This window comes from Salvelinus alpinus, chromosome 4 (assembly GCF_045679555.1).
Source record: "Salvelinus alpinus chromosome 4, SLU_Salpinus.1, whole genome shotgun sequence".
NCBI classification, from domain to species: Eukaryota; Metazoa; Chordata; class Actinopteri; order Salmoniformes; family Salmonidae; genus Salvelinus; species Salvelinus alpinus.
In genome coordinates, this window is record NC_092089.1 from 27533101 (window position 1) to 27556812 (window position 23712).

At 43.9% G+C, this 23712-nt stretch overlaps 1 protein-coding gene across 2 annotated transcripts; it reads left to right on the plus strand.

The window, feature by feature from the left end:
* Positions 1 to 317: 317 nt before the first annotated feature.
* Positions 318 to 7387, plus strand: pdp1 (pyruvate dehydrogenase phosphatase catalytic subunit 1). Of its 2 annotated transcripts, XM_071396345.1 has the most exons (9): positions 318 to 459; positions 2049 to 2385; positions 2872 to 3039; positions 3121 to 3332; positions 3468 to 3549; positions 3671 to 3765; positions 3880 to 4048; positions 4902 to 5120; positions 5326 to 7387. In XM_071396345.1, exons 2-9 carry the CDS (start codon positions 2137 to 2139, stop codon positions 5704 to 5706), a joined length of 1575 nt encoding a protein of 524 aa, XP_071252446.1. In that variant the 5' UTR covers positions 318 to 459; positions 2049 to 2136; the 3' UTR covers positions 5707 to 7387. The 2 variants fall into 2 exon arrangements, with proteins under 2 accessions (XP_071252446.1, XP_071252447.1); XM_071396346.1 differs by lacking the exon at positions 318 to 459 and having other exon boundaries at positions 2243 to 2777.
* The last annotated feature ends 16325 nt before the right edge of the window (positions 7388 to 23712 follow it).

The window sequence follows — 23712 nt, forward strand, 5'->3', positions numbered from 1 at the left end:
GAGGTGAAGGTAGATGAGAGATGGATTGTGGTACTTAAAACCATCCACACATTAGCTATTGGCTGCTGTAGTGGCATCATCAATTACTAACCTAACGTGCCAGCAAATATCTCTTCTGCTGAAGTGTGATGACATTATGGTGCTATAAAACTAGATAACAGAGTAGGCCCAGCTCTGCTCCAGGGCCAGTAGGAGCTGCAGCCAGCAGGTTCCGTCCACATGTTCCTTTACTACACTGGGTGTTATTTTGCAAATAGTTCATGATGAATAGAGATCTAGACATAATTTTGGTGCTTGAAAGTCTGTCACACACCCCCAGCAGCGTGCAAAGGGTTAACAAGCCAGTCACTCTCTTTCAGAGAGGTGAGCCAATCAGCGTGTAGTATATTGTGAGCTGGAGAGAGAGATGCAGGAGGGTGGGTAGCGTAGGAAAACGAAATAGTAAACTCAGAGAATAAGGTCGGTGGCTAGATAAATGTATTTGGCATGTTACTTTTGTGCAGTATGTGTTAATGATAACATTGATAACTAACTTCTGTTATATGTTGTGAGCTTTGTTACGGTGACAGTAATGTACAAGGACTGAAGGAGGAGTGGTGTTTTTAGCTGGCTTGCGGTGACGCATAGCTAGATCATCGCTAGCCAACGTTACTACCCAGCAGTAGAGTAGACTGTCGGCCCATCAAATTAATACGTAACAATGTGCTGGCTTGTATTTGGGATTATTCGCTATTGGGAACTATGTAGATATTGATGTCGATTTAATCTAAGTACAAAGAAAACTGACTCTGAACTGTACTGTAAACAATATGGCAAATCAATAGCAGTCAGGCCTAGCCAGGGATAGGCCGTGGTCACTGGTTATAGACTGGAGGTTTGAGCGGTATTTTAACTAGTACTGGGTGGTTACGTGTATTTCAGCCGTGCCTGGGTCTCTTTCGACCGATAAAGGCAGCTGCACGCATTGCCCCTTCGCTACAAATAGCTAGATTAAATCGTCAATCAGCAGTAGAAACAATAAGAAAGCAAAATCCCGGCCCCTGTTTCGGTAAAATGCTGAGAGATAGGGCTGGGGAAATGTATCTACTCTCAAATTCATAGACATAGCTATGGATGCAAGGACTGACCATCCATGCTATCAAAATAATAGTTTAAACCATGTTGTGAGGCTATATAGTGTTTGTTTACAAACATTGAAGGTGAACCAGCTTTTATTTTGGCTTCTGGTGGAGTGTGACAGTTGAACTAAGATCGAGGCATTTCTATATTCTTCAAGAATCAATGGGTCCATATCAGTAATTTAACAACTGCTGATTGCCCCTTTAATTATTGTATTTTTTAAATGTTTTATTAGGAACCCCATTAGCTGTTACAATAGCAGTAGCTCCTCTCCCTGGGGTCCTAATCTAGGAGGCGGGAAAGGGCAGAGAGAGGGATAGCCTATGCCGTTAAGAGAGAATCTAGTTCAGTAGGACAAGATTGGGCTTTCAGGAGTGAGCAAATGTCAGAGCCGCTTCACAGGACTATATATAGTCTGTCAGAAAACTAGTGGTGGCTGACCCCTGTAGAGGGGCAAGGCTCTTTTATGGGGCAACACAGCCTGGCAACCTAGTGCCAGTCTGTCACACTAGTCAGCTAGAGTACTGGAATGCAGTGTTCCATTGTTGGAGTGCATCCTGCCTCAAAGCATAATAAAGCCTCTGCCAAGAGGCTCAGACCTTTATTGCACAGGAGGTTTCCTTGTAGCAAGGTCACTGGTTCCAGCTCCCTTATTCACCACACAATCAAAATAAATACAGTTGGAAGATAAAACTACTTGTCTTGATCCGTTATGTTATTTGCATGTCACTTTTGTTTGTATTGATTTGTAATGGTACCTTTGTCGAGAGCTCTGTTACTACGTGTCAGTAATTTATGTACACTGACTGAATGAGAGGTGTGTACACAATCAAAATGCCATAGTCAGCCGTGGTTGTGTTGACTGAATGATACAGATGATACAAGCTGCATTTTTGCCCATAGCTCACAGTTCCTGGTGTCTCCCGTAGGTGTAGGAGTGTTGGCGCTGCTCTGAGAGTGTGTGTGTGTGTGTGTGTGGCGGTGCTCTGAGAGTGTGTGCGCCCAGAGCGAGCCACCATGCCCGTGACATCACAGCTGTTCCGAGGCTTCCCTCGGGCGAAGCTCTGGGGTTCCTCCCTGTTCCCATGCCAACGCCAGCTCCCCTGCTGCCCCACCTCCCACCGGCCCACCTTGTCGCAGCCCCACCCCATATGGCCGACAGCCATGCCCGTGCGTGGCTATAGGAGGAGCCCTGACCTCCACAGCTACAATCTCACCCCCCCACAGGTCAACTCAATCCTCAAAGCCAACGAGTACAGCTTCAAGGTAGGGGCGGACAATACACACATTTACACACAACGAGTACAGCTTCAAGGTAGGGGCGGACGATACACACATTTACACACAATGAGTACAGCTTCAAGGTAGGGGCGGACGTTACACACATTTACACACAATGATTACAGCTTCAAGGTAGTAGCGGACGATACACACATTTAAACACAATGAGTACAGCTTCAAGGTAGGGGCGGATGATACACACATTTACACACAATTAGTACAGCTTCAAGGTAGGGGCGGACAATACACACATTTACACACAACGAGTACAGCTTCAAGGTAGGGGCGGACGTTACACACATTTACACACAATTAGTACAGCTTCAAGGTAGGGGCGGACGATACACACATTTACACACAACGAGTACAGCTTCAAGGTAGAGGCGAACGTTACACACATTTACACACAACGAGTACAGCTTCACGATTGCGCTGAGACCATACGAATATGAGTGTGTGCTTTGGTTCTAGGTTCCGGAGTTTGATGGTAAGAATGTGTCGTCGGTGATGGGGTTCGACAGTAACCAGCTGCCTGCCAACGCACCCATCGAGGACCGGCGCAGCGCTGCCACCTGTCTGCAGACGCGGGGGATGCTGCTGGGAGTGTTCGACGGCCATGCGGGCTGTGCCTGTGCACAGGTAAAGTTTCTGCTGTCATTGTGTATAATCTGCAAGTTAGTTTTGATGTGCAGTTAAAACATGTACCTGTCTGTTTCTCAGGCGCTGAGTGAGAGGTTGTTCTACTACGTAGCCATGTCCTTGATGCCCCATGAGACCCTGTGTGAGCTGGAGTCGGCAGTAGAGGCAGGCAGACCCCTCAGCCCCATCCTGCAGTGGCACAAACACCCCAACGACTACTTCACCAGGGAGGCACAGACTATGTACTTCAACAGCCTCAGAACCTACTGGCAGGAACTCATAGACCTCAGCAGGTACACACACACACACACACACACACACACAGCAAGTCATAGACCTCAACAGGCATGGGGTAATAAGGGTGCATCAGTAATGTTATTAAACATGGGTTCAGTGTTGGAGTTGATTGTATGTGATTGTGTTCCCAGTCCAGGGGAGAGCCTAGGGCCCAGAGAGGCGTTGCTGAGTGCCTTTAAGAGACTGGACAGTGACCTGTCTCTGGAGGCTCAGGTGGGAGACCGTGTTCTATCCCCTTGACTTCTATCCTCTGTCCATCGATGTCTCTGTGTTACCATAGTATCCAGCCCTGGGTATAAATGTGTAGTGCTGATCTCTATGTTGTGTTGTCCAGGTGGGAGATGCCAATTCCTTCCTCCACTACTGGGTTCTGAGAGTGGCCTTCTCTGGAGCGACTGCCTGCGTAGCTCACATCGATGGATCCGACCTGTACGTACTCTAGTCCACAGCCACGGATCTCTCTGTTGGCTCCCATATGTACTGCCTGGTCTCCATCTGTCTGCTCTGACTGAGTGTCTGAAACCTCTGACTGTGGTTGTGTAGGTATGTAGCGAACACGGGCGACGGCCGGGCGGTGCTGGGGGTCCAGGAGGAGGACGGCTCGTTCAGCGCTCACACGCTCTCCAACGACCACAACGCCCAGAATGAGAACGAGGTGGCCCGCATCCAGGGGGAGCACCCCCCCTCTGAGAAGAAGACTGTCGTACGACAGGTCAGTACCGTTACACATCAGAGAGAATGGTGGCACAGCAGGTCAGTACCGTTACACACCCAGAGAGAATGGTGGCACAGCAGGTCAGTACCGTTACACATCCAGAGAGAACGGTGGCACAGCAGGTCAGTACCGTTACACATCCAGAGAGAATGGTGGCACAGCAGGTCAGTAAAGTTACACATCCAGAGAGAATGGTGGCACAGCAGGTCAGTACCGTTACACATCCAGAGAGAACGGTGGCACAGCAGGTCAGTACCGTTACACATCCAGAGAGAACGGTGGCACAGCAGGTCAGTAAAGTTACACATCCAGAGAGAATGGTGGCACAGCAGGTCAGTACCGTTACACATCCAGAGAGAACGGTGGCACAGCAGGTCAGTACCGTTACACATCCAGAGAGAATGGTGGCACAGCAGGTCAGTACCGTTACACATCCAGAGAGAACGGTGGCACAGCAGGTCAGTACCGTTACACATCCAGAGAGAACGGTGGCACAGCAGGTCAGTACCGTTACACATCCAGAGAGAACGGTGGCACAGCAGGTCAGTACCGTTACACATCCAGAGAGAACGGTGGCACAGCAGGTCAGTACCGTTACACATCCAGAGAGAACGGTGGCACAGCAGGTCAGTACCGTTACACATCCAGAGAGAACGGTGGCACAGCAGGTCAGTAAAGTTACACATCCAGAGAGAACGGTGGCACAGCAGGTCAGTAAAGTTACACATCCAGAGAGAACGGTGGCACAGCAGGTCAGTACCGTTACACATCCAGAGAGAATGGTGGCACAGCAGGTCAGTTAAACATGAAGTAAAAACAAACATATATCCTCTTTCTCTCCCTCTGTCAGGACCGGTTGTTGGGCCTGCTGATGCCGTTCCGTGCGTTTGGAGATGTGAAGTTCAAGTGGAGCATTGACTTGCAGCGAGGTGTGTTGGAGTCAGGACCAGACCAGCTCCATGACAATGAACACACCAAGTTCATCCCCCCCAATTACCACACCCCTCCCTACCTCACGGCCGAGCCTGAGATCACACACCACCGCCTCCGACCTCAGGACCGCTTCCTGGTGAGAGACAAAGGATTGGTCAATTGACTGATTGACCAATTCATGATTTCATTGATTGATTGATTGATTGATTGATTGATAAGGCTTTGTTGTCTTTTCTTGAACAGAAACTTGCATTGTGCTCCATGAAAACATACCTATATCTGAAGTTATGTAGTTAGAAGTTTCCTTTTGTTAACTAAGGGTCTTTGTCGCTCCTCCGCAGGTGCTGGGTACAGACGGGCTGTGGGAGACGCTCCACCGACAGGAGGTGGTCCGGATCGTAGGGGAGTATCTAACGGGGGTCCACCAGCGCCAGCCCCTCACCGTGGGGGGTTACCATGTCACCCTGGGACAGATGCAGGGGCTGCTGGCTGAGAGGAAGGCCCGTGCCTCCTTGGCGTTCCAGGACCAGAACGCTGCCACCCACCTGATTCGCCACGCGGTGGGCAACAATGAGTTTGGAGCAGTGGACCACGAGACGCTGTCCAAGATGCTGTCTCTGCCTGAGGAACTGGCCCGCATGTACCGCGACGACATCACCATCATCATCACACAGTTCAACCCACACGTGGTTGGACACCAGCGCCAAGGGGGGGAGTCCTGAGCCAGCTCAGCCTATCAGAGGGGAACGTGGACATGAACAGGAAGTTTACTTTCTAGGAGGAAAAACACTGATGTGAGGACTGGGTCTTGCTACAGACACATGGTTAAGCCCTAATTTTTATTTTACCCAACGTGCACAAAACATACTGTTTATGGACTAACCCTGCAGAGGGAGGACTGCCTACCTTCGGACTCCTTATTTTAGGATTGTTATTGAAGAGGTGCGTGTACAGTATGTGCACATGTGAGCACACAGTCCTGGTCATGTGGATTGTTGAAATGCTTGCTGAAACTGATCACAAGTTGGCTCTTTTGTGGCCTTGTGTGTGTATGAAGCTTTTAAAGGATATTTGATCAACCTCCCTGCAGCTGCTCTGCTCTGTCACAGTCTCTGCCCATAGGAAACTTTCATTTGTGCCAAAAGAGTTTGCTGCTTTATAACTATGTTGTCTGAGCATTGAGGTAATGATACAGTGGCAGCCTTTGTGTTTGTTCAATCTGGCCTGTCTACTCTACAAGCATCCCTCTTTCATATCACAGATTCTGTGCTGTGCAGTTGCAGCATCTGTCTTGCTCTAGAGCTGCAACTGGCCTCCATCCTGGCTCTACCGCATGGCTCTGCTGTTACGTAGTAGGGCTCTGTCTGTCTGTGTTCTGTCATTGGATGGATCAGTGTCCTTTATACTTGTTACAGACAGACAGCCAAGAGCTCCCAGGCACACTTCTTGTTATCTTATATTTTGAATAATGTTTATTTAAAATGTTTTTAATCTGATTTCAAACGTTGACTGTTTTGTCAACCTTAGAGAGGAATAACTGCCTGTGTCTATAAAGCAGATTTTATTGCTCTGAGACAGACGGCGTCACTGAGATAGGAACCAGTAGAGCTACGTAGTGTGCAGGCTTTAGATCCAGACTAACACCTCTATCACAACTACTCACCCAGAGCAATCAGGTTTGTTATGCGCTGAGTGTGTCTGATTCTACAGCAGACTGAAGGAGTGGTGGTATTCTGTAGAGGAGGGAGAGAGAGAGGGGAGTGTAATCAGACGCTTATTGTTTTAGGGTTGCGGAGTATACATGTTTCAAAGGAACATAGTGGTTGAACCTATTGTTTTTTTTGACAATTATACACTCATACGGGGGGATATGGTATACTAACGTCATCATGCTTACATGGTGTGTATTTTATCAAAAATGTTTTAAAAAGTTAACTTTTTAGTTTTTAACAGTGATTCATTGCTAGCCTGGTGTCAGATCTCTGTCTGAGGTAACCATGGAATTAGGAATTGAACTGTAACCATCTCCTGTCATGTTCATGCCAAACCTCCAGGAGTGACTGAAACAGAGACAGACTTAGTCATTGTTGGTAGGACACTAACCATGGTGGTGTGGTTCTAGGCTTGTATAGGTCAAATCAAGGGTGTGCATAATAGGAGGTTGTTTATCTTATGGTGGTGTATATTTAGGAGAGGAAAGAATGTAAAACTGAAGGTGGCTCTGTCTGGACGCTGGCTGAATACTTGAAGGTTATTTATGCAACTTTTAATATGTCGCAGGTATTTATCCACAATTATATGAGATGTGACAGGTATGTATGTACAGTGTCTTTACCTGTTTGGGCTTGAGATTAAAGTTTTTTTGTATTTGGAAACTTTTAATAAAACACTGACTACACACAATGGCTACTACACATGTTAGATTTTGTTCTGCCTGTCTGTACGTATTGCTGCCTGGTTGTGCTGTTCTGCAGTGCCTCTGTCTTTAACTCTCTCCTGCCACACCCCTGGAATGTGGACAGACCGGACTGTGTGCCCGTGGTGCTCTCAGAAGGTCAAGGCAGACTGAGTCCATTCCAGAGGTCAGCCAGCGAGGTGTCAAGTTACACTGGTGTGTATTTGTGTGTGTTCAGGTCATGGTAATTTCTCTGACAGATTCTCCTAGTCACACGCGGCCACAGTGACCAAGGCAGTACAGAGTACAGCTCACCCTCTCGCTCCGCACTCTCCCCAACAACAACCCCCTATTGCTTTGCAGCTCTGGAGTAGGCTTAATCTGTGTCCCTGTCTGCCTGAAACGGAGTTATCTTCTAGTTTGTGTAGTTGGATCAGTAATCAGTGGTGCTTTTTTTGGCTACTTTGATAGCAAGGAGAGTCCTTGTAATGTAACCAGTCTGGTTCATATTATGTTCACACTGCACTCATTCTGCGGTGGAGTCAGTCAGTAACTCAGACGTGTCCATTGTCAGCCACTAGATGGCGCTAGTAGTCAGAGAACCTTATTGGAAGATCCCTTACACAGAAATATGACTGAGACGTCCACATGCACACGTGTTTAATTTATTTGCACACGTGTTTAATTTATTTGATTCAGTGACCTCTAGGCAGGATTGCTATTCTCCTAGGTTTTTCTGTCCTTAGTTACCAATCTATGTGTTTGGTTGTGTAGACCTGTTTTGATAGTGGGTATTTGTGTGTGTGTGTGTGTGCATACCTGCATCGTGTGTGTCAGTGGGTATTGTGTTTATCATTCTCAGCATGTCTTACTGGCATAATGAGTGTATTTCTGAAGTCTGGTGTTATTGGACTGTTACGTGTTTATGCTGGTGTTATTGGACTGTGTTACATGTTTATGCTGGTGTTATTGGACTGTGTTACATGTTTATGCTGGTGTTATTGGACTGTGTTACATGTTTATGCTGGTGTTATTGGACTGTTACGTGTTTATGCTGGTGTTATTGGAGTGTGTTACGTGTTTATGCTGGTGTTATTGGACTGTGTTACGTGTTTATGCTGGTGTTATTGGAGTGTGTTACATGTTTATGCTGGTGTTATTGGACTGTTACGTGTTTATGCTGGTGTTATTGGAGTGTGTTACGTGTTTATGCTGGTGTTATTGGAGTGTGTTACGTATTTATGCTGGTGTTATTGGAGTGTTACGTGTTTATGCTTGTGTTATTGGAATGTGTTACGTGTTTATGCTGGTGTTATTGGACTGTTACGTGTTTATGCTGGTGTTATTGGACTGTTACGTGTTTATGCTGGTGTTATTGGAGTGTGTTACGTGTTTATGCTGGTGTTATTGGACTGTTACGTGTTTATGCTGGTGTTATTGGAGTGTGTTACGTATTTATGCTGGTGTTATTGGAGTGTTACGTGTTTATGCTTGTGTTATTGGAATGTGTTACGTGTTTATGCTGGTGTTATTGGACTGTTACGTGTTTATGCTGGTGTTATTGGAGTGTGTTACGTATTTATGCTGGTGTTATTGGAGTGTTACGTGTTTATGCTTGTGTTATTGGAATGTGTTACGTGTTTATGCTGGTGTTATTGGAATGTGTTACATGTTTATGTTGGTGTTATTGGACTGTGTTACATGTTTATGCTAGTGTTATTGGAATGTGTTACGTGTTTATGCTGGTGTTATTGGACTGTGTTACGTGTTTATGCTGGTGTGATTGGACTGTGTTACGTGTTTATGCTGGTGTTATTGGACTGTTACGTGTTTATGCTGGTGTTATTGGAGTGTGTTACGTGTTTATGCTGGTGTTATTGGAATGTGTTACGTGTTTATGCTGGTGTTATTGGACTGTGTTACATGTTTATGCTGGTGTTATTGGACTGTGTTACATGTTTATGCTGGTGTTGTTGGAGTGTGTTACGTGTTTATGCTGGTGTTATTGGACTGTGTTACATGTTTATGCTGGTGTTATTGGAGTGTGTTACGTGTTTATGCTGGTGTTATTGGACTGTTACGTGTTTATGCTGGTGTTATTGGACTTTTACGTGTTTATGCTGGTGTTATTGGACTGTGTTACGTGTTTATGCTGGTGTGATTGGACTGTGTTACGTGTTTATGCTGGTGTTATTGGACTGTTACGTGTTTATGCTGGTGTTATTGGAGTGTGTTACGTGTTTATGCTGGTGTTATTGGAATGTGTTACGTGTTTATGCTGGTGTTATTGGACTGTGTTACATGTTTATGCTGGTGTTATTGGACTGTGTTACGTGTTTATGCTGGTGTTATTGGACTGTGTTACATGTTTATGCTGGTGTTATTGGAATGTGTTACGTGTTTATGCTGGTGTTATTGGACTGTTACATGTTTATGCTGGTGTTATTGGACTGTGTTACATGTTTATGCTGGTGTTATTGGACTGTGTTACGTGTTTATGCTGGTGTTATTGGAGTGTGTTACGTGTTTATGCTGGTGTTATTGGAATGTGTTGCGTGTTTATGCTGGTGTTATTGGACTGTTACGTGTTTATGCTGGTGTTATTGGACTGTTACGTGTTTATGCTGGTGTTATTGGACTGTGTTACGTGTTTATGCTGGTGTTATTGGACTGTGTTACGTGTTTATGCTGGTGTTATTGGACTGTGTTACGTGTTTATGCTGGTGTTATTGGACTGTTACGTGTTTATACTGGTGTTATTGGAATGTGTTACGTGTTTATGCTGGTGTTATTGGACTGTGTTACATGTTTATGCTGGTGTTATTGGACTGTGTTACATGTTTATGCTGGTGTTATTGGAATGTGTTACGTGTTTATGCTAGTGTTATTGGACTGTTACATGTTTATGCTGGTGTTATTGGAATGTGTTACGTGTTTATGCTGGTGTTATTGGACTGTGTTTGTGCTGGTGTTATTGGAATGTGTTACGTGTTTATGCTGGTGTTATTGGACTGTTACGTGTTTATGCTGGTGTTATTGGAATGTGTTACGTGTTTATGCTGGTGTTATTGGAATGTGTTACGTGTTTATGCTGGTGTTATTGGACTGTGTTTGTGCTGGTGTTATTGGACTGTTACGTGTTTATGTTGGTTTTATTGGAATGTGTTACGTGTTTATGCTGGTGTTATTGGAATGTGTTACGTGTTTATGCTGGTGTTATTGGACTGTGTTTGTGCTGGTGTTATTGGACTGTTACGTGTTTATGTTTGTTTTATTGGAATGTGTTACGTGTTTATGCTGGTGTTATTGGACTGTGTTACGTGTTTATGCTGGTGTTATTGGACTGTTACGTGTTTATGCTGGTGTTATTGGAATGTGTTACGTGTTTATGCTGGTGTTATTGGAATGTGTTACGTGTTTATGCTGGTGTTATTGGACTGTGTTACGTGTTTATGCTGGTGTTATTGGAATGTGTTACGTGTTTATGCTGGTGTTATTGGACTGTGTTACATGTTTATGCTGGTGTTATTGGAATGTGTTGCGTGTTTATGCTGGTGTTATTGGACTGTTATGTGTTTATGCTGGTGTTATTGGACTGTGTTACGTGTTTATGCTGGTGTTATTGGACTGTTACGTGTTTATGCTGGTGTTATTGGACTGTTACGTGTTTATGTTGGTTTTATTGGAATGTGTTGCGTGTTTATGCTGGTGTTATTGGACTGTTATGTGTTTATGCTGGTGTTATTGGACTGTGTTACGTGTTTATGCTGGTGTTATTGGACTGTTATGTGTTTATGCTGGTGTTATTGGAATGTGTTACGTGTTTATGCTGGTGTTATTGGACTGTGTTACGTGTTTATGCTGGTGTTATTGGACTGTTACGTGTTTATGCTAGTGTTATTGGAATGTGTTACGTGTTTATGCTGGTGTTATTGGGATGTGTTACGTGTTTATGCTGGTGTTATTGGAATGTGTTACGTGTTTATGCTGGTGTTATTGGACTGTGTTACGTGTTTATGCTGGTGTTATTGGACTGTTACGTGTTTATGCTAGTGTTATTGGAATGTGTTACGTGTTTATGCTGGTGTTATTGGAATGTGTTGTTACGTGTTTATGCTGGTGTTATTGGACTGTTACGTGTTTATGCTGGTGTTATTGGACTGTGTTACGTGTTTATGCTGGTGTTATTGGAATGTGTTACGTGTTTATGCTGGTGTTATTGGACTGTGATGTTACGTGTTTATGCTGGTGTTATTGGAATGTGTTGTTACATGTTTATGCTGGTGTTATTGGACTGTGATCTTACGTGTTTATGCTGGTGTTATTGGAATGTGTTACGTGTTTATGCTGGTGTTATTGGACTGTTACGTGTTTATGTTGGTTTTATTGGAATGTGTTACGTGTTTATGCTGGTGTTATTGGACTGTTACGTGTTTATGCTGGTGTTATTGGACTGTTACGTGTTTATGTTGGTTTTATTGGAATGTGTTACGTGTTTATGCTGGTGTTATTGGACTGTTACGTGTTTATGCTGGTGTTATTGGACTGTTACGTGTTTATGTTGGTTTTATTGGAATGTGTTACGTGTTTATGCTGGTGTTATTGGACTGTGATCTTACGTTTTTATGCTGGTGTTATTGGACTGCTACGTGTTTATGCTGGTGTTATTGGACTGTTACGTGTTTATGCTGGTGTTATTGGAATGTGTTGTTACGTGTTTATGCTGGTGTTATTGGAATGTGTTGTTACGTGTTTATGCTGGTGTTTTTGGACTGTGTTACGTGTTTATGCTGGTGTTATTGGACTGTTACGTGTTTATGCTGGTGTTATTGGAATGTGTTACGTGTTTATGCTGGTGTTATTGGAATGTGTTGTTACGTGTTTATGCTGGTGTTATTGGACTGTTACGTGTTTATGTTGGTTTTATTGGAATGTGTTCCGTGTTTATGCTGGTGTTATTGGACTGTGTTGTTACCTGTCTATGCTTGTGTTATTGGACTGTGTTACGTGTTTATGCTGGTGTTATTGGAGTGTGTTACATGTTTATGCTGGTGTTATTGGACTGTGTTGTTACCTGTTTATGCTGGTGTTATTGGACTGTGTTACGTGTTTATGCTGGTGTTATTGGAGTGTGTTACGTGTTTATGCTGGTGTTATTGGACTGTGCTGTTACGTGTTTATGCTGGTGTTATTGGACTGTTACGTGTTTATGCTGGTGTTATTGGACTGTGCTGTTACGTGTTTATGCTGGTGTTTTTGGACTGTGTTACGTGTTTATGCTAGTGTTATTGGAATGTGTTACGTGTTTATGCTGGTGTTATTGGACTGTTACATGTTTATGCTGGTGTTATTGGAATGTGTTACGTGTTTATGCTGGTGTTATTGGACTGTGTTTGTGCTGGTGTTATTGGACTGTTACGTGTTTATGCTGGTGTTATTGGAATGTGTTACGTGTTTATGCTGGTGTTATTGGAATGTGTTACGTGTTTATGCTGGTGTTATTGGACTGTGTTTGTGCTGGTGTTATTGGACTGTTACGTGTTTATGTTGGTTTTATTGGAATGTGTTACGTGTTTATGCTGGTGTTATTGGAATGTGTTACGTGTTTATGCTGGTGTTATTGGACTGTGTTTGTGCTGGTGTTATTGGACTGTTACGTGTTTATGTTTGTTTTATTGGAATGTGTTACGTGTTTATGCTGGTGTTATTGGACTGTGTTACGTGTTTATGCTGGTGTTATTGGACTGTTACGTGTTTATGCTGGTGTTATTGGAATGTGTTACGTGTTTATGCTGGTGTTATTGGAATGTGTTACGTGTTTATGCTGGTGTTATTGGACTGTGTTACGTGTTTATGCTGGTGTTATTGGAATGTGTTACGTGTTTATGCTGGTGTTATTGGACTGTGTTACATGTTTATGCTGGTGTTATTGGAATGTGTTGCGTGTTTATGCTGGTGTTATTGGACTGTTATGTGTTTATGCTGGTGTTATTGGACTGTGTTACGTGTTTATGCTGGTGTTATTGGACTGTTACGTGTTTATGCTGGTGTTATTGGACTGTTACGTGTTTATGCTGGTGTTATTGGACTGTGTTACGTGTTTATGCTGGTGTTATTGGACTGTTATGTGTTTATGCTGGTTTTATTGGAATGTGTTGCGTGTTTATGCTGGTGTTATTGGACTGTTATGTGTTTATGCTGGTGTTATTGGACTGTGTTACGTGTTTATGCTGGTGTTATTGGACTGTTATGTGTTTATGCTGGTGTTATTGGAATGTGTTACGTGTTTATGCTGGTGTTATTGGACTGTGTTACGTGTTTATGCTGGTGTTATTGGACTGTTACGTGTTTATGCTAGTGTTATTGGAATGTGTTACGTGTTTATGCTGGTGTTATTGGGATGTGTTACGTGTTTATGCTGGTGTTATTGGAATGTGTTACGTGTTTATGCTGGTGTTATTGGACTGTGTTACGTGTTTATGCTGGTGTTATTGGACTGTTACGTGTTTATGCTAGTGTTATTGGAATGTGTTACGTGTTTATGCTGGTGTTATTGGAATGTGTTGTTACGTGTTTATGCTGGTGTTATTGGACTGTTACGTGTTTATGCTGGTGTTATTGGACTGTGTTACGTGTTTATGCTGGTGTTATTGGAATGTGTTACATGTTTATGCTGGTGTTATTGGACTGTGTTACGTGTTTATGCTGGTGTTGTTGGACTGTGATGTTACGTGTTTATGCTGGTGTTATTGGAATGTGTTGTTACATGTTTATGCTGGTGTTATTGGACTGTGATCTTACGTGTTTATGCTGGTGTTATTGGAATGTGTTACGTGTTTATGCTGGTGTTATTGGACTGTGTTACGTGTTTATGCTGGTGTTATTGGACTGTTACGTGTTTATGTTGGTTTTATTGGAATGTGTTACGTGTTTATGCTGGTGTTATTGGACTGTTACGTGTTTATGCTGGTGTTATTGGACTGTTACGTGTTTATGTTGGTTTTATTGGAATGTGTTACGTGTTTATGCTGGTGTTATTGGACTGTTACGTGTTTATGCTGGTGTTATTGGACTGTTACGTGTTTATGTTGGTTTTATTGGAATGTGTTACGTGTTTATGCTGGTGTTATTGGACTGTGATCTTACGTGTTTATGCTGGTGTTATTGGACTGCTACGTGTTTATGCTGGTGTTATTGGACTGTTACGTGTTTATGCTGGTGTTATTGGAATGTGTTGTTACGTGTTTATGCTGGTGTTATTGGAATGTGTTACGTGTTTATGCTGGTGTTATTGGACTGTGTTACGTGTTTATGCTGGTGTTATTGGACTGTTACGTGTTTATGCTGGTGTTATTGGAATGTGTTACGTGTTTATGCTGGTGTTATTGGAATGTGTTGTTACGTGTTTATGCTGGTGTTATTGGACTGTTACGTGTTTATGTTGGTTTTATTGGAATGTGTTGCGTGTTTATGCTGGTGTTATTGGACTGTGTTGTTACCTGTCTATGCTTGTGTTATTGGACTGTGTTACGTGTTTATGCTGGTGTTATTGGAGTGTGTTACATGTTTATGCTGGTGTTATTGGACTGTGTTGTTACCTGTTTATGCTGGTGTTATTGGACTGTGTTACGTGTTTATGCTGGTGTTATTGGAGTGTGTTACGTGTTTATGCTGGTGTTATTGGACTGTGCTGTTACGTGTTTATGCTGGTGTTATTGGACTGTTACGTGTTTATGCTGGTGTTATTGGACTGTGCTGTTACGTGTTTATGCTGGTGTTTTTGGACTGTGCTGTTACGTGTTTATGCTGGTGTTATTGGACTGTTCTTGTTACCGTCTTTCGGGCTCCTGACCTATTTCATGTGGTCTTTTTACGCTGATCTTAACTTTTTTTTTTGTACATAAATGTCTCCGCCATCATTCCTAGTACTGAAAACATCTTCTGGACATCAGAACAGCGATCACTAACCTCCATCTGGATCAACATTTCTACTTCAACGAGTAGGCAGCTCTGGATGTTGTGCTTCCTCCGGACCAGGCCCAAGGAGAGGCAGGCGGCATCCTGACGAGACTACGGTGGAGAGCAAATAGACCACCGTTGCCCTCAGTTCTATTGGCGAACGTGCAGTCACTGGAAAACAAACTGGATGAGCTCCGTTCAAGGCTATGCTATCAACGGGACCTGAAAATGTTTAATATTTGGTGTTTCTCAGTTTCTCCGAGTCGTGGCTGAACGAGAACATGGATAATATACATCTTGCTGGTTGTTCTATGCATCGTCAAGACCGGACGGCTGACTCGGGTAAGACGAAGGGCGTAGCGGTGTGTCTCTTTGTTAACAACAGCCGGTGCGCAATCTGTAATGTTAAGGAAGTCTCGAGTTTTTGCTTGCCTGAATTAAAGTACGTCATGATAAGCTGCAGCCCATACTATTTACCAAGAGAGTTTTCATCTATATTTTTAGTTGCTGCCTATTTACCACCACAAACCGATGCTGGCACTAACATGCTGTCCAGACCGGACACGTCGCGTGCGCGAGCGTCGCAAAATAAATTTAGAAATCCATGTTATTCAATTATTGCACCCACACTGCTTGCGCGCGCCAACGAGCGTCTGCGACACCAAGGGCTAAAATAGATGTCGTTCCTATTTCTGATGCAGATCGCGCTGCAAGTCCTGCCTCTCCCATCTCCTCATTGGTTTATAGAAGCAGGTACCCACGTGCCATCTCCTCATTGGTTTATAGAAGCAGGTACCCACGTGCCATCTCCTCATTGGTTATACCCACGTGGTGATAGAAAGACGAACTGTTTTGCCGGTAGTAGTGGTAATACAATGAAAGTTTGGATGCGATCACCATATAATTTAAACAATGAAAAAGCCTGGAAGGAGGAGAGATGACTAGAAACGATTCGGGTGGCCGTTTTATGTGTGGATTAATTGTCGGAGTAGAGATCCTTGTGCATTTCAGGTAAAATAACAACTCTGTCACGCCCTGACCGTAGATTGCTTTGTATGTTTCTATTTTTAGTTTGGTCAGGGTGTGATGTGGGTGGGTATTCTATGTTGTAGGTCTAGGTTTTCTGTTTCTGTGTGTTTGGCCTGGTGTGGTTCCCAATCAGAGGCAGCTGTCTATCGTTGTCTCTGATTGGGAGCCATATTTAGGTAGCCTGTTTTCCCACTTTTGTTTGTGGGTGGTTGTTTCCTGTTTAGTGTTTTGTTTCACCTTTCAGGACTGTTCGTTTTTTACGTTTTTGTTGTTTGTCAAGTGTTTTCGTATTTTATTAAAAAATATGACCACTTACCACGCTGCACCTTGGTCCTCCTCTCCTTCTCCAGACGACAATCGTTACAAACTCAATGTTTATATCCCAGGACAAATTAGCTAGCAACAGCAAGCTAGCTAAATAGGACAAATTAACGTTAGCTAGCAAGTGCAAGCTAACTAGCTAAATTACCATACATGTTTAATGCTTTTCGACCTGTCCCCAAATTAATGTCATTGGTTCAGAGTTTGTTTTGATATTTTAACCTGCGTGTCGTGATCGCGTTTGGTGTGGGGGGGCAAAATACATTTATGCACGATAGCGCAAGATGGCCCACGCGCGCAGCCGGTTTGGGCAAGGTGTAAGACTGCACTCAACGAGCTGTATAGGGCCATAAGCAAAAAATAAAATGCACATCCAGAGGTGGCGTTTCTCGTGGCCGGGGATTTTAATGCAGGGAAACTGAAATCCATTTTACCTCATTTCTACCAGCATGTCAGCTGTGCAACTAAAGGCGACAGAACTCTATATCACTTTTACGCCTACACATACAAGCCCCCCCTTGCCCTCCCTTTGGCAAATCAGACCATAACCTCCTGCTTCCTGCTTACAAGCAAAAACTCAAACAGGAAGTACCAGTGACACCCTCAATACAGAAGTGTTCCTACGACGCAGGTGCTAAGTTACATGACTATTTTTCTAGCACAGACTGGAATGTGTTTTGGGATTCATATGATAACATTGAGGAGTTTACCACATCAGTCACCAGCTTCCTTATAATTGCATCGACAACGTCGTCCCCACAGTGATCGTACGCACATACCCCAACCAGATGCCATGGTTTACAGACAACATCCGCACTGAGCTAAAGGCTAGAGATGCCGCTTTCAAGGAGAAATCCCGCTACGACCTCAGACGAGCCATCAAATAGGCAAAGCATCAATACAGGACTAAGGTCGAATCCTGCCACGCTGGCTCTGACACTTGACGGATGTGGCATGGCTTGCAAACTATCAAGGATTATAAAGGGAAACCAAGCCGCGTGTTGCCCAATGTCGCAAGTCTACCAGACATGCTAAATGCCTTTTATGCTCGCTTCGAGGCAAGGAACACTGAACCATGCATGAGAGCACCAGCTGTTCCAGACAACTGTGTGATTTCACTTTCTGTAGCCGAGGTGATTTAAGACTTTTCAACCTACCCCGACCCGGTCTGTACCAACTTGTTTCAAGCAGACCACCATAGTCCCTGTACCCAAGAACGCCAAAGCCTAATTGACTATTAACCCCAGCACTCACATCTATAGCCATGAAATGCTTTGAAAGCCTGGTCACCCTGGACCCACTGCAGTATCCATACCGCCCCAACAGATCCACAGATGAGGCAATTTCTATTGCACTCCAAAATGCCCTCACCCACCTGGAAAAAAGTAATACCTATGTAAGAATGCTGTTCATTGACTACACCTCAGCATTCAACAACATAGTCCCCTGCAAGCACATCACCAAGCTCAGGATCCTGGGACTGAACACCTCCCTCTGAAACTGGATCCTGGACTTACTGACGGGCCGCCCCTAGGCAGCAAAAACACATCCACCGCGCTGACCGTCAACACTGGGGCCCCCCCTGTACTCCCTGTTCACTCACGACTGTGTGTCCATGCACGACTCCAACACCATCATCAAGTCCTTGCTGACAAGGCATTGGTGGTAGGACTGATCACAGAGGATGATGAGGCAGCCTATAGGGAGGAGGTCAGAGACCTGGTCGTGTGGTGCCAGGACAACAACTTCTCCCTCAACGTCAGCAAGACAAAGGAGCTGATCGTGGACTACAGGAAACAGACGGCCGAGCTCAACCCATCCACATCGACATGGCTGTATTGGAGCTGGTCCAGAGCTTCAAGTTTCTCTGTGTCCACATCACGTAGGAATTATCATGGCCCACACACACCCACACAGTTATGAAGAGGGAATTACAGTGCCTCTTCCCCCTCAGGAGGCTGAAAAGATTTGGCACGGACCCTCAGATCCTCACAGCTGCATCATTGAGAGCATCTTGACTGGCTGCGTCAGCGCTTGGTATGGCAACTGCAAGGCACCCGACCGCAAGGCGCTACAGAGGATAGTGTGTACGGCCCAGTACATCACTGGGGCCGAGCTCCCTGCCATCCAGGACCTCTATACCAGACGGTGTCAGAGGAAGGCCCAAAAAATTGTCAAAGACTCCAACCACCCAAGCCATAGACTGTTCTCTCTGCTAGCCCACAGCAAGAAGTACCAATACACCAAGTCTGGAACCATCAGGACCCTGAAAAGCTTCTACTACCAAGCCATAAGACTGCTAAACAAGACTGCTAAATAGTTAGTAAAACGGACACCCGGACTACCTGCATTGACCCTTTTTTGCACTAATTCTCTTGCACTGACTCTATTCACACACACTGGACTCTACCCACACATATTTACACTGACAACCCAACACACACACACACTTTTTTGCACTAACTCTCCTGTACTGACACTATGCACACACACTGGACTCTAACCACACAGCCATACACACACATATAACACGCACACACATGCATACTGGCGCCACTCACACACACACAGACTTTCACACACCACATATGCTGCTACTGTCTATTATCTATCCTGTTGCGTAGTCACGTTACAGTTGAAGTCGGAAGTTTACATATACCTTAGCCAAATGCATTTAAACTCAGTTTTTCACAATTCCTGAAATTAAATCCTAGTAAAAATTCCCTGTCTTAGGGCAGTTAGAATCACCACTTTATTTTTAGCATGTGAAATGTCAGAATAATAGTAGAGGGAATGATTTATTTCAGCTTTTATTTCTTTCATCACATTCCCAGTGGGTCAGAAGTTTACATACACTCAATTAGTATTTGCTAGCATTGCCTTTAAATTGTTTAACTTGGGTCAAATGTTTCGGGTAGCCTTCCACAAGCTTCCCACAATAATTTGGGTGAATTTGTGGCCCATTCCTCCTGACAGAGCTGGTATAACCGAGTCAGGTTTGTAGGCCTCCTTGCTCGCACACGCTTTTTCAGTTCTGCCCACAATTTTTCTATGGGTTTGAGGCCAGAACTTTGTGATGGCCACTCCAATACCTTGAGTTTGTTGGCCTTAAGCCATTTTGCCACAACTTTGGAAGTATGCTTGTGGTCATTGTCCATTTGGAAGACCCATTTGCGACCAAGCTTTAACTTCCTGACTAATGTCTTGAGATGTTGCTTCAATATATCCACATAATTTTCCTCCCTCATGATGCCATCTATTTTGTGCACCAGTCCCTCCTGCAGCAAAGCACCCCCACAACATGATGCTGCCACCCCCGTGCTTCACGGTTGGGATGGTGTTCTTCGGCTTGCAAGCCTCCCCCTTTTTCCTCCAAACATAACGATGGTCATTATGGCCAAACAGTTCTATTTTTGTTTCATCAGACCAGAGGACATTTCTCCAAAAAGTACGATCTTTGTCCCCATGTGCAGTTGCAAACTGTAGTCTGGCTTTTTTATGGGGGTTTTGGAGCAGTGGCTTCTTCCTTGCTGAGTAGCCTTTCAGGTTATGTCGATATAGGACTCGTTTTATAGTGGATATAGATACTTTTGTACCTGTTTCCTCCAGCATCTTCACAAGGTCCTTTGCTGTTGTTCTGGGATTGATTTGCATATTTCGCACCAAAGTATGTTCATCTCTAGGAGACAGAACGCGTCTCCTTCCTGAGCGGTATGACGGCTGCGTGGTCCCATGGTGTTTATACTTGCGTACTATTGTTTGTACAGATGAATGTGGTAACTTCAGGCGTTTGGAAATTGCTCCCAAGGATGAACCAGACTTGTGGATGTCCACAATTTCTTTCTAAGGTCTTGGCTGATTTCTTTTGATTTTCCCTTGATGTCAAGCAGAGAAGCACTGAGTTTGAAGGTAGGCCTTGAAATACATCCACAGGTACACCTCCAATTGACTCAAATGATGTCAATTAGCCTATCAGAATCTTCTAAAGCCATGACATAATTTTCTGGAATTTTCCAAGCTGTTTAAAGGCACAGTTAACTTAGTTTATGTAAACTTCTGACCCACTGGAATTGTGATACAGTGAATTATAAGTGTAATAATCTGAAAACAATTGTTGGAAAAATTACTTGTCATGCACAAAGTAGATGTCCTAACCGACTTGCCAAAACTATAGTTTGTTAACAAGAAATTTGTGGAGTTGTTGAAAAACGAGTTTTAATGACTCCAACATAAGTGTATGTAAACTTCCAACTTCAACTGTATCTACTCCTGCACATCGACTCTGTACTGGTAATCCCTGTATAGAGCCATGTTTTTCATTTATTCCTCGTGTCACTATTTCTATAAAAAAAGTTAACTGCATTGTTAGAAAAGGAACCGTAAGTAAGCATTTCACTGTTAGTCTACACCTGTTGCTTATGACGCATGTGACAAATACAATTTGATTTGTTGTTGTGATGTTTATTTATTGAGTTGATAGTAATCAACACCCATTCAGAGCTTCAGTCATCGCACGAGTCTGGCATAAAGTGACCTTGTCCCCAGGTAAATAACAATGGCGTCAACAGTAGATCAGACATAGAGGCGGCTGGCGGACAAGAATAGGCCCAGTAGTAGAAGGCAGTGTTGACCCCTGAGTTACTGTTCCAGAACTTCCCTGCTGGGATCCAATGTGATTCTGGACTGTGGCCCTTCAGTGTGAGTGTGTGAGAAGGACTGAGTCACAGAAACAGATGCTCCACTCTGGAACGCTCACGCATCACCACTTCCTGTCAGGAGTGGAGGAGTGGGTGTTGCTACGGGAACACTTGAAGGAGAACACTCCACCATCACTCACTAACGCACCACTGGGAGGTTATTTACTGATCACAGATCAGAGTTTACCTTAAGGTTTGTGTCTACACAGCCCAGACTCCACGCTCTGACACCTCTTCGTGCTTAACTAATAGTAAACATCATCTTGTTTCCGTGTGCGTGAGTCTCTCATGAGACCTGCGTTATCCTGCTATCTCCCTGTGGAACAGCGATGGTGACGGGGTGGAGGAGGCTCTTCCTGTTATGTCACATCCTTGTCCCCTGGCTCACCCCTCTGCACACACACACTGCTTGTCACTTGTGTTCGTAATGTCTTTACAGGAATTCCTCTGGCCGTGTCACAGTTACATGAGGACATCTTGAAGGTGCAGTTTTACCCTGGTAGCTACGTGTTGTGTTTTTGTTCTGAAAAACTAAACTCTTGTGAAACATATACAAAACAAACATGTAGACTATATTGTCAATGTTAAAAGACCTTCATTTCCTCACAAAACAGTATTTTGTGTCTTGCTTGCGTGTTGATGGTGTTACATTCAATTTTTTAAGTTGAATAGGAATTTGTAACACACACACACACACAAACTGGCAAAGAAAAAGACACACACATGCACACACGCACACGCACATGCACACACACCACACAGTTAAAGGACACCCCTGTAAGGGCCGTTCTGGTGATATGTGTTGCATGGGCGGAGAGGTCAATTGATGGTCATGAGAAGCTGTGATGACACACACACACACACTGACCTGCACACATTTGTGTTTTGTGACAGTAACGACATCCTATCACTTCATCTCTTCTGTCTCGGTGTCTCTCTGGTGGGTGTGTTTGGGTCTGTTGTTGTGGAATGCGTTACCAGGTTACAAGAGCAGAGTGGACCCAGGCGTAAACAATAAAAGTTGTCTGATGCTTAGATGCACTTTATGAGCTCTGAAACCTAAACTCCACTCTGCCTCTGTCTACACACACACACTAGGCCCGTTTATACCTGCATGGTTCTAACTTGCGTCTTTTGTCCTGATCTTGTCCACATTCTGATTGTGCCCACATTTTTAGACAGTCAAAAGGCACATTGTGATCAGATCACCTCCGGAGGTAGTCAGACACACATTGTGTCTGGATATCTTACAAGTGTAGACGGATCTGGACAAAGAAATCATTGACAGGTGCTGCCATTAACTGATTACATCAGTATGTGTCTTACAATCAATACATATTATTTTGAAAGAGTAGCTGTGAAATAATTTGCAGAGAGATAATTCGCTTTCATTCTCCCAGTACCTTTAAGAAAACTCTTCAGTTCTTCTCTATCCCCCTCTCTCTTTCTCTCTTTATTTCCCTTTCTCTCTCTCTCTCTCCCTGAGACGAGTCATCATCATTCAGTTCAGTAGCATTGAGGACAGAATGACAGGTAGACATAAAAACAGGCAGAGAGAGAAAGACCTACAGAAACTAATGTATTAATTCTCAGGTGTTATACCACTTAAATACCACCTATAATGAGTTTTCCTCATCAGAAGCCTTTTCACAGAGGTATAAAAAGCTGCTGCTGTACAATCAACGTGACAGACTGTTCTCTGCAGTTATGACCAGAGTAGAGGAGTTTTAATGGTTATTACAGTTACCTCATCACTCACCTTTCAGAAACATACACAAGCACGCACCTACATTCCTCTCTCAGCCCAATGCACACACACATGCACATAATATTATATTCCTCTCTCAGCCCAAAGCACACACACATGCACATAATATTACATTCCTCTCTCAGCCCAAAGCACACACACATGCACATAATATTACTTTACTCTCTCAGCCCAAAGCACACACACATGCACATAATATTAAATTCCTCTCTCAGCCCAAAGCACACACACATGCACATAATATTACATTCCTCTCTCATCCCAAAGCACACACACATGCACATAATATTACTTTACTCTCTCAGCCCAAAGCGCACACACATGCACATAATATTACTTTCCTCTCTCATCCCAAAGCACACACACATGCACATAATATTACATTCCTCTCTCATCCCAAAGCACACACACATGCACATAATATTACATTCCTCTCTCAGCCCAAAGCACACACACATGCACATAATATTACATTCCTCTCTCAGCCCAAAGCACACACACATGCACATAATATTACATTCCTCTCTCAGCCCAAAGCACACAATTTTACTCAAAAGCA

Excerpts from the sequence above, each read along its gene's own strand:
- pdp1 (XM_071396345.1), top strand. The coding sequence starts at position 2,137 with ATGCCCGTGACATCACAGCTGTTCCGAGGCTTCCCTCGGGCGAAGCTC. Across the intron at positions 3,550-3,670 it reads ACCTGTCTCTGGAGGCTCAG|GTGGGAGATGCCAATTCCTT; the intron begins GTGGGAGACCGT and ends TGTGTTGTCCAG. Across the intron at positions 5,121-5,325 it reads GACCTCAGGACCGCTTCCTG|GTGCTGGGTACAGACGGGCT; the intron begins GTGAGAGACAAA and ends GCTCCTCCGCAG.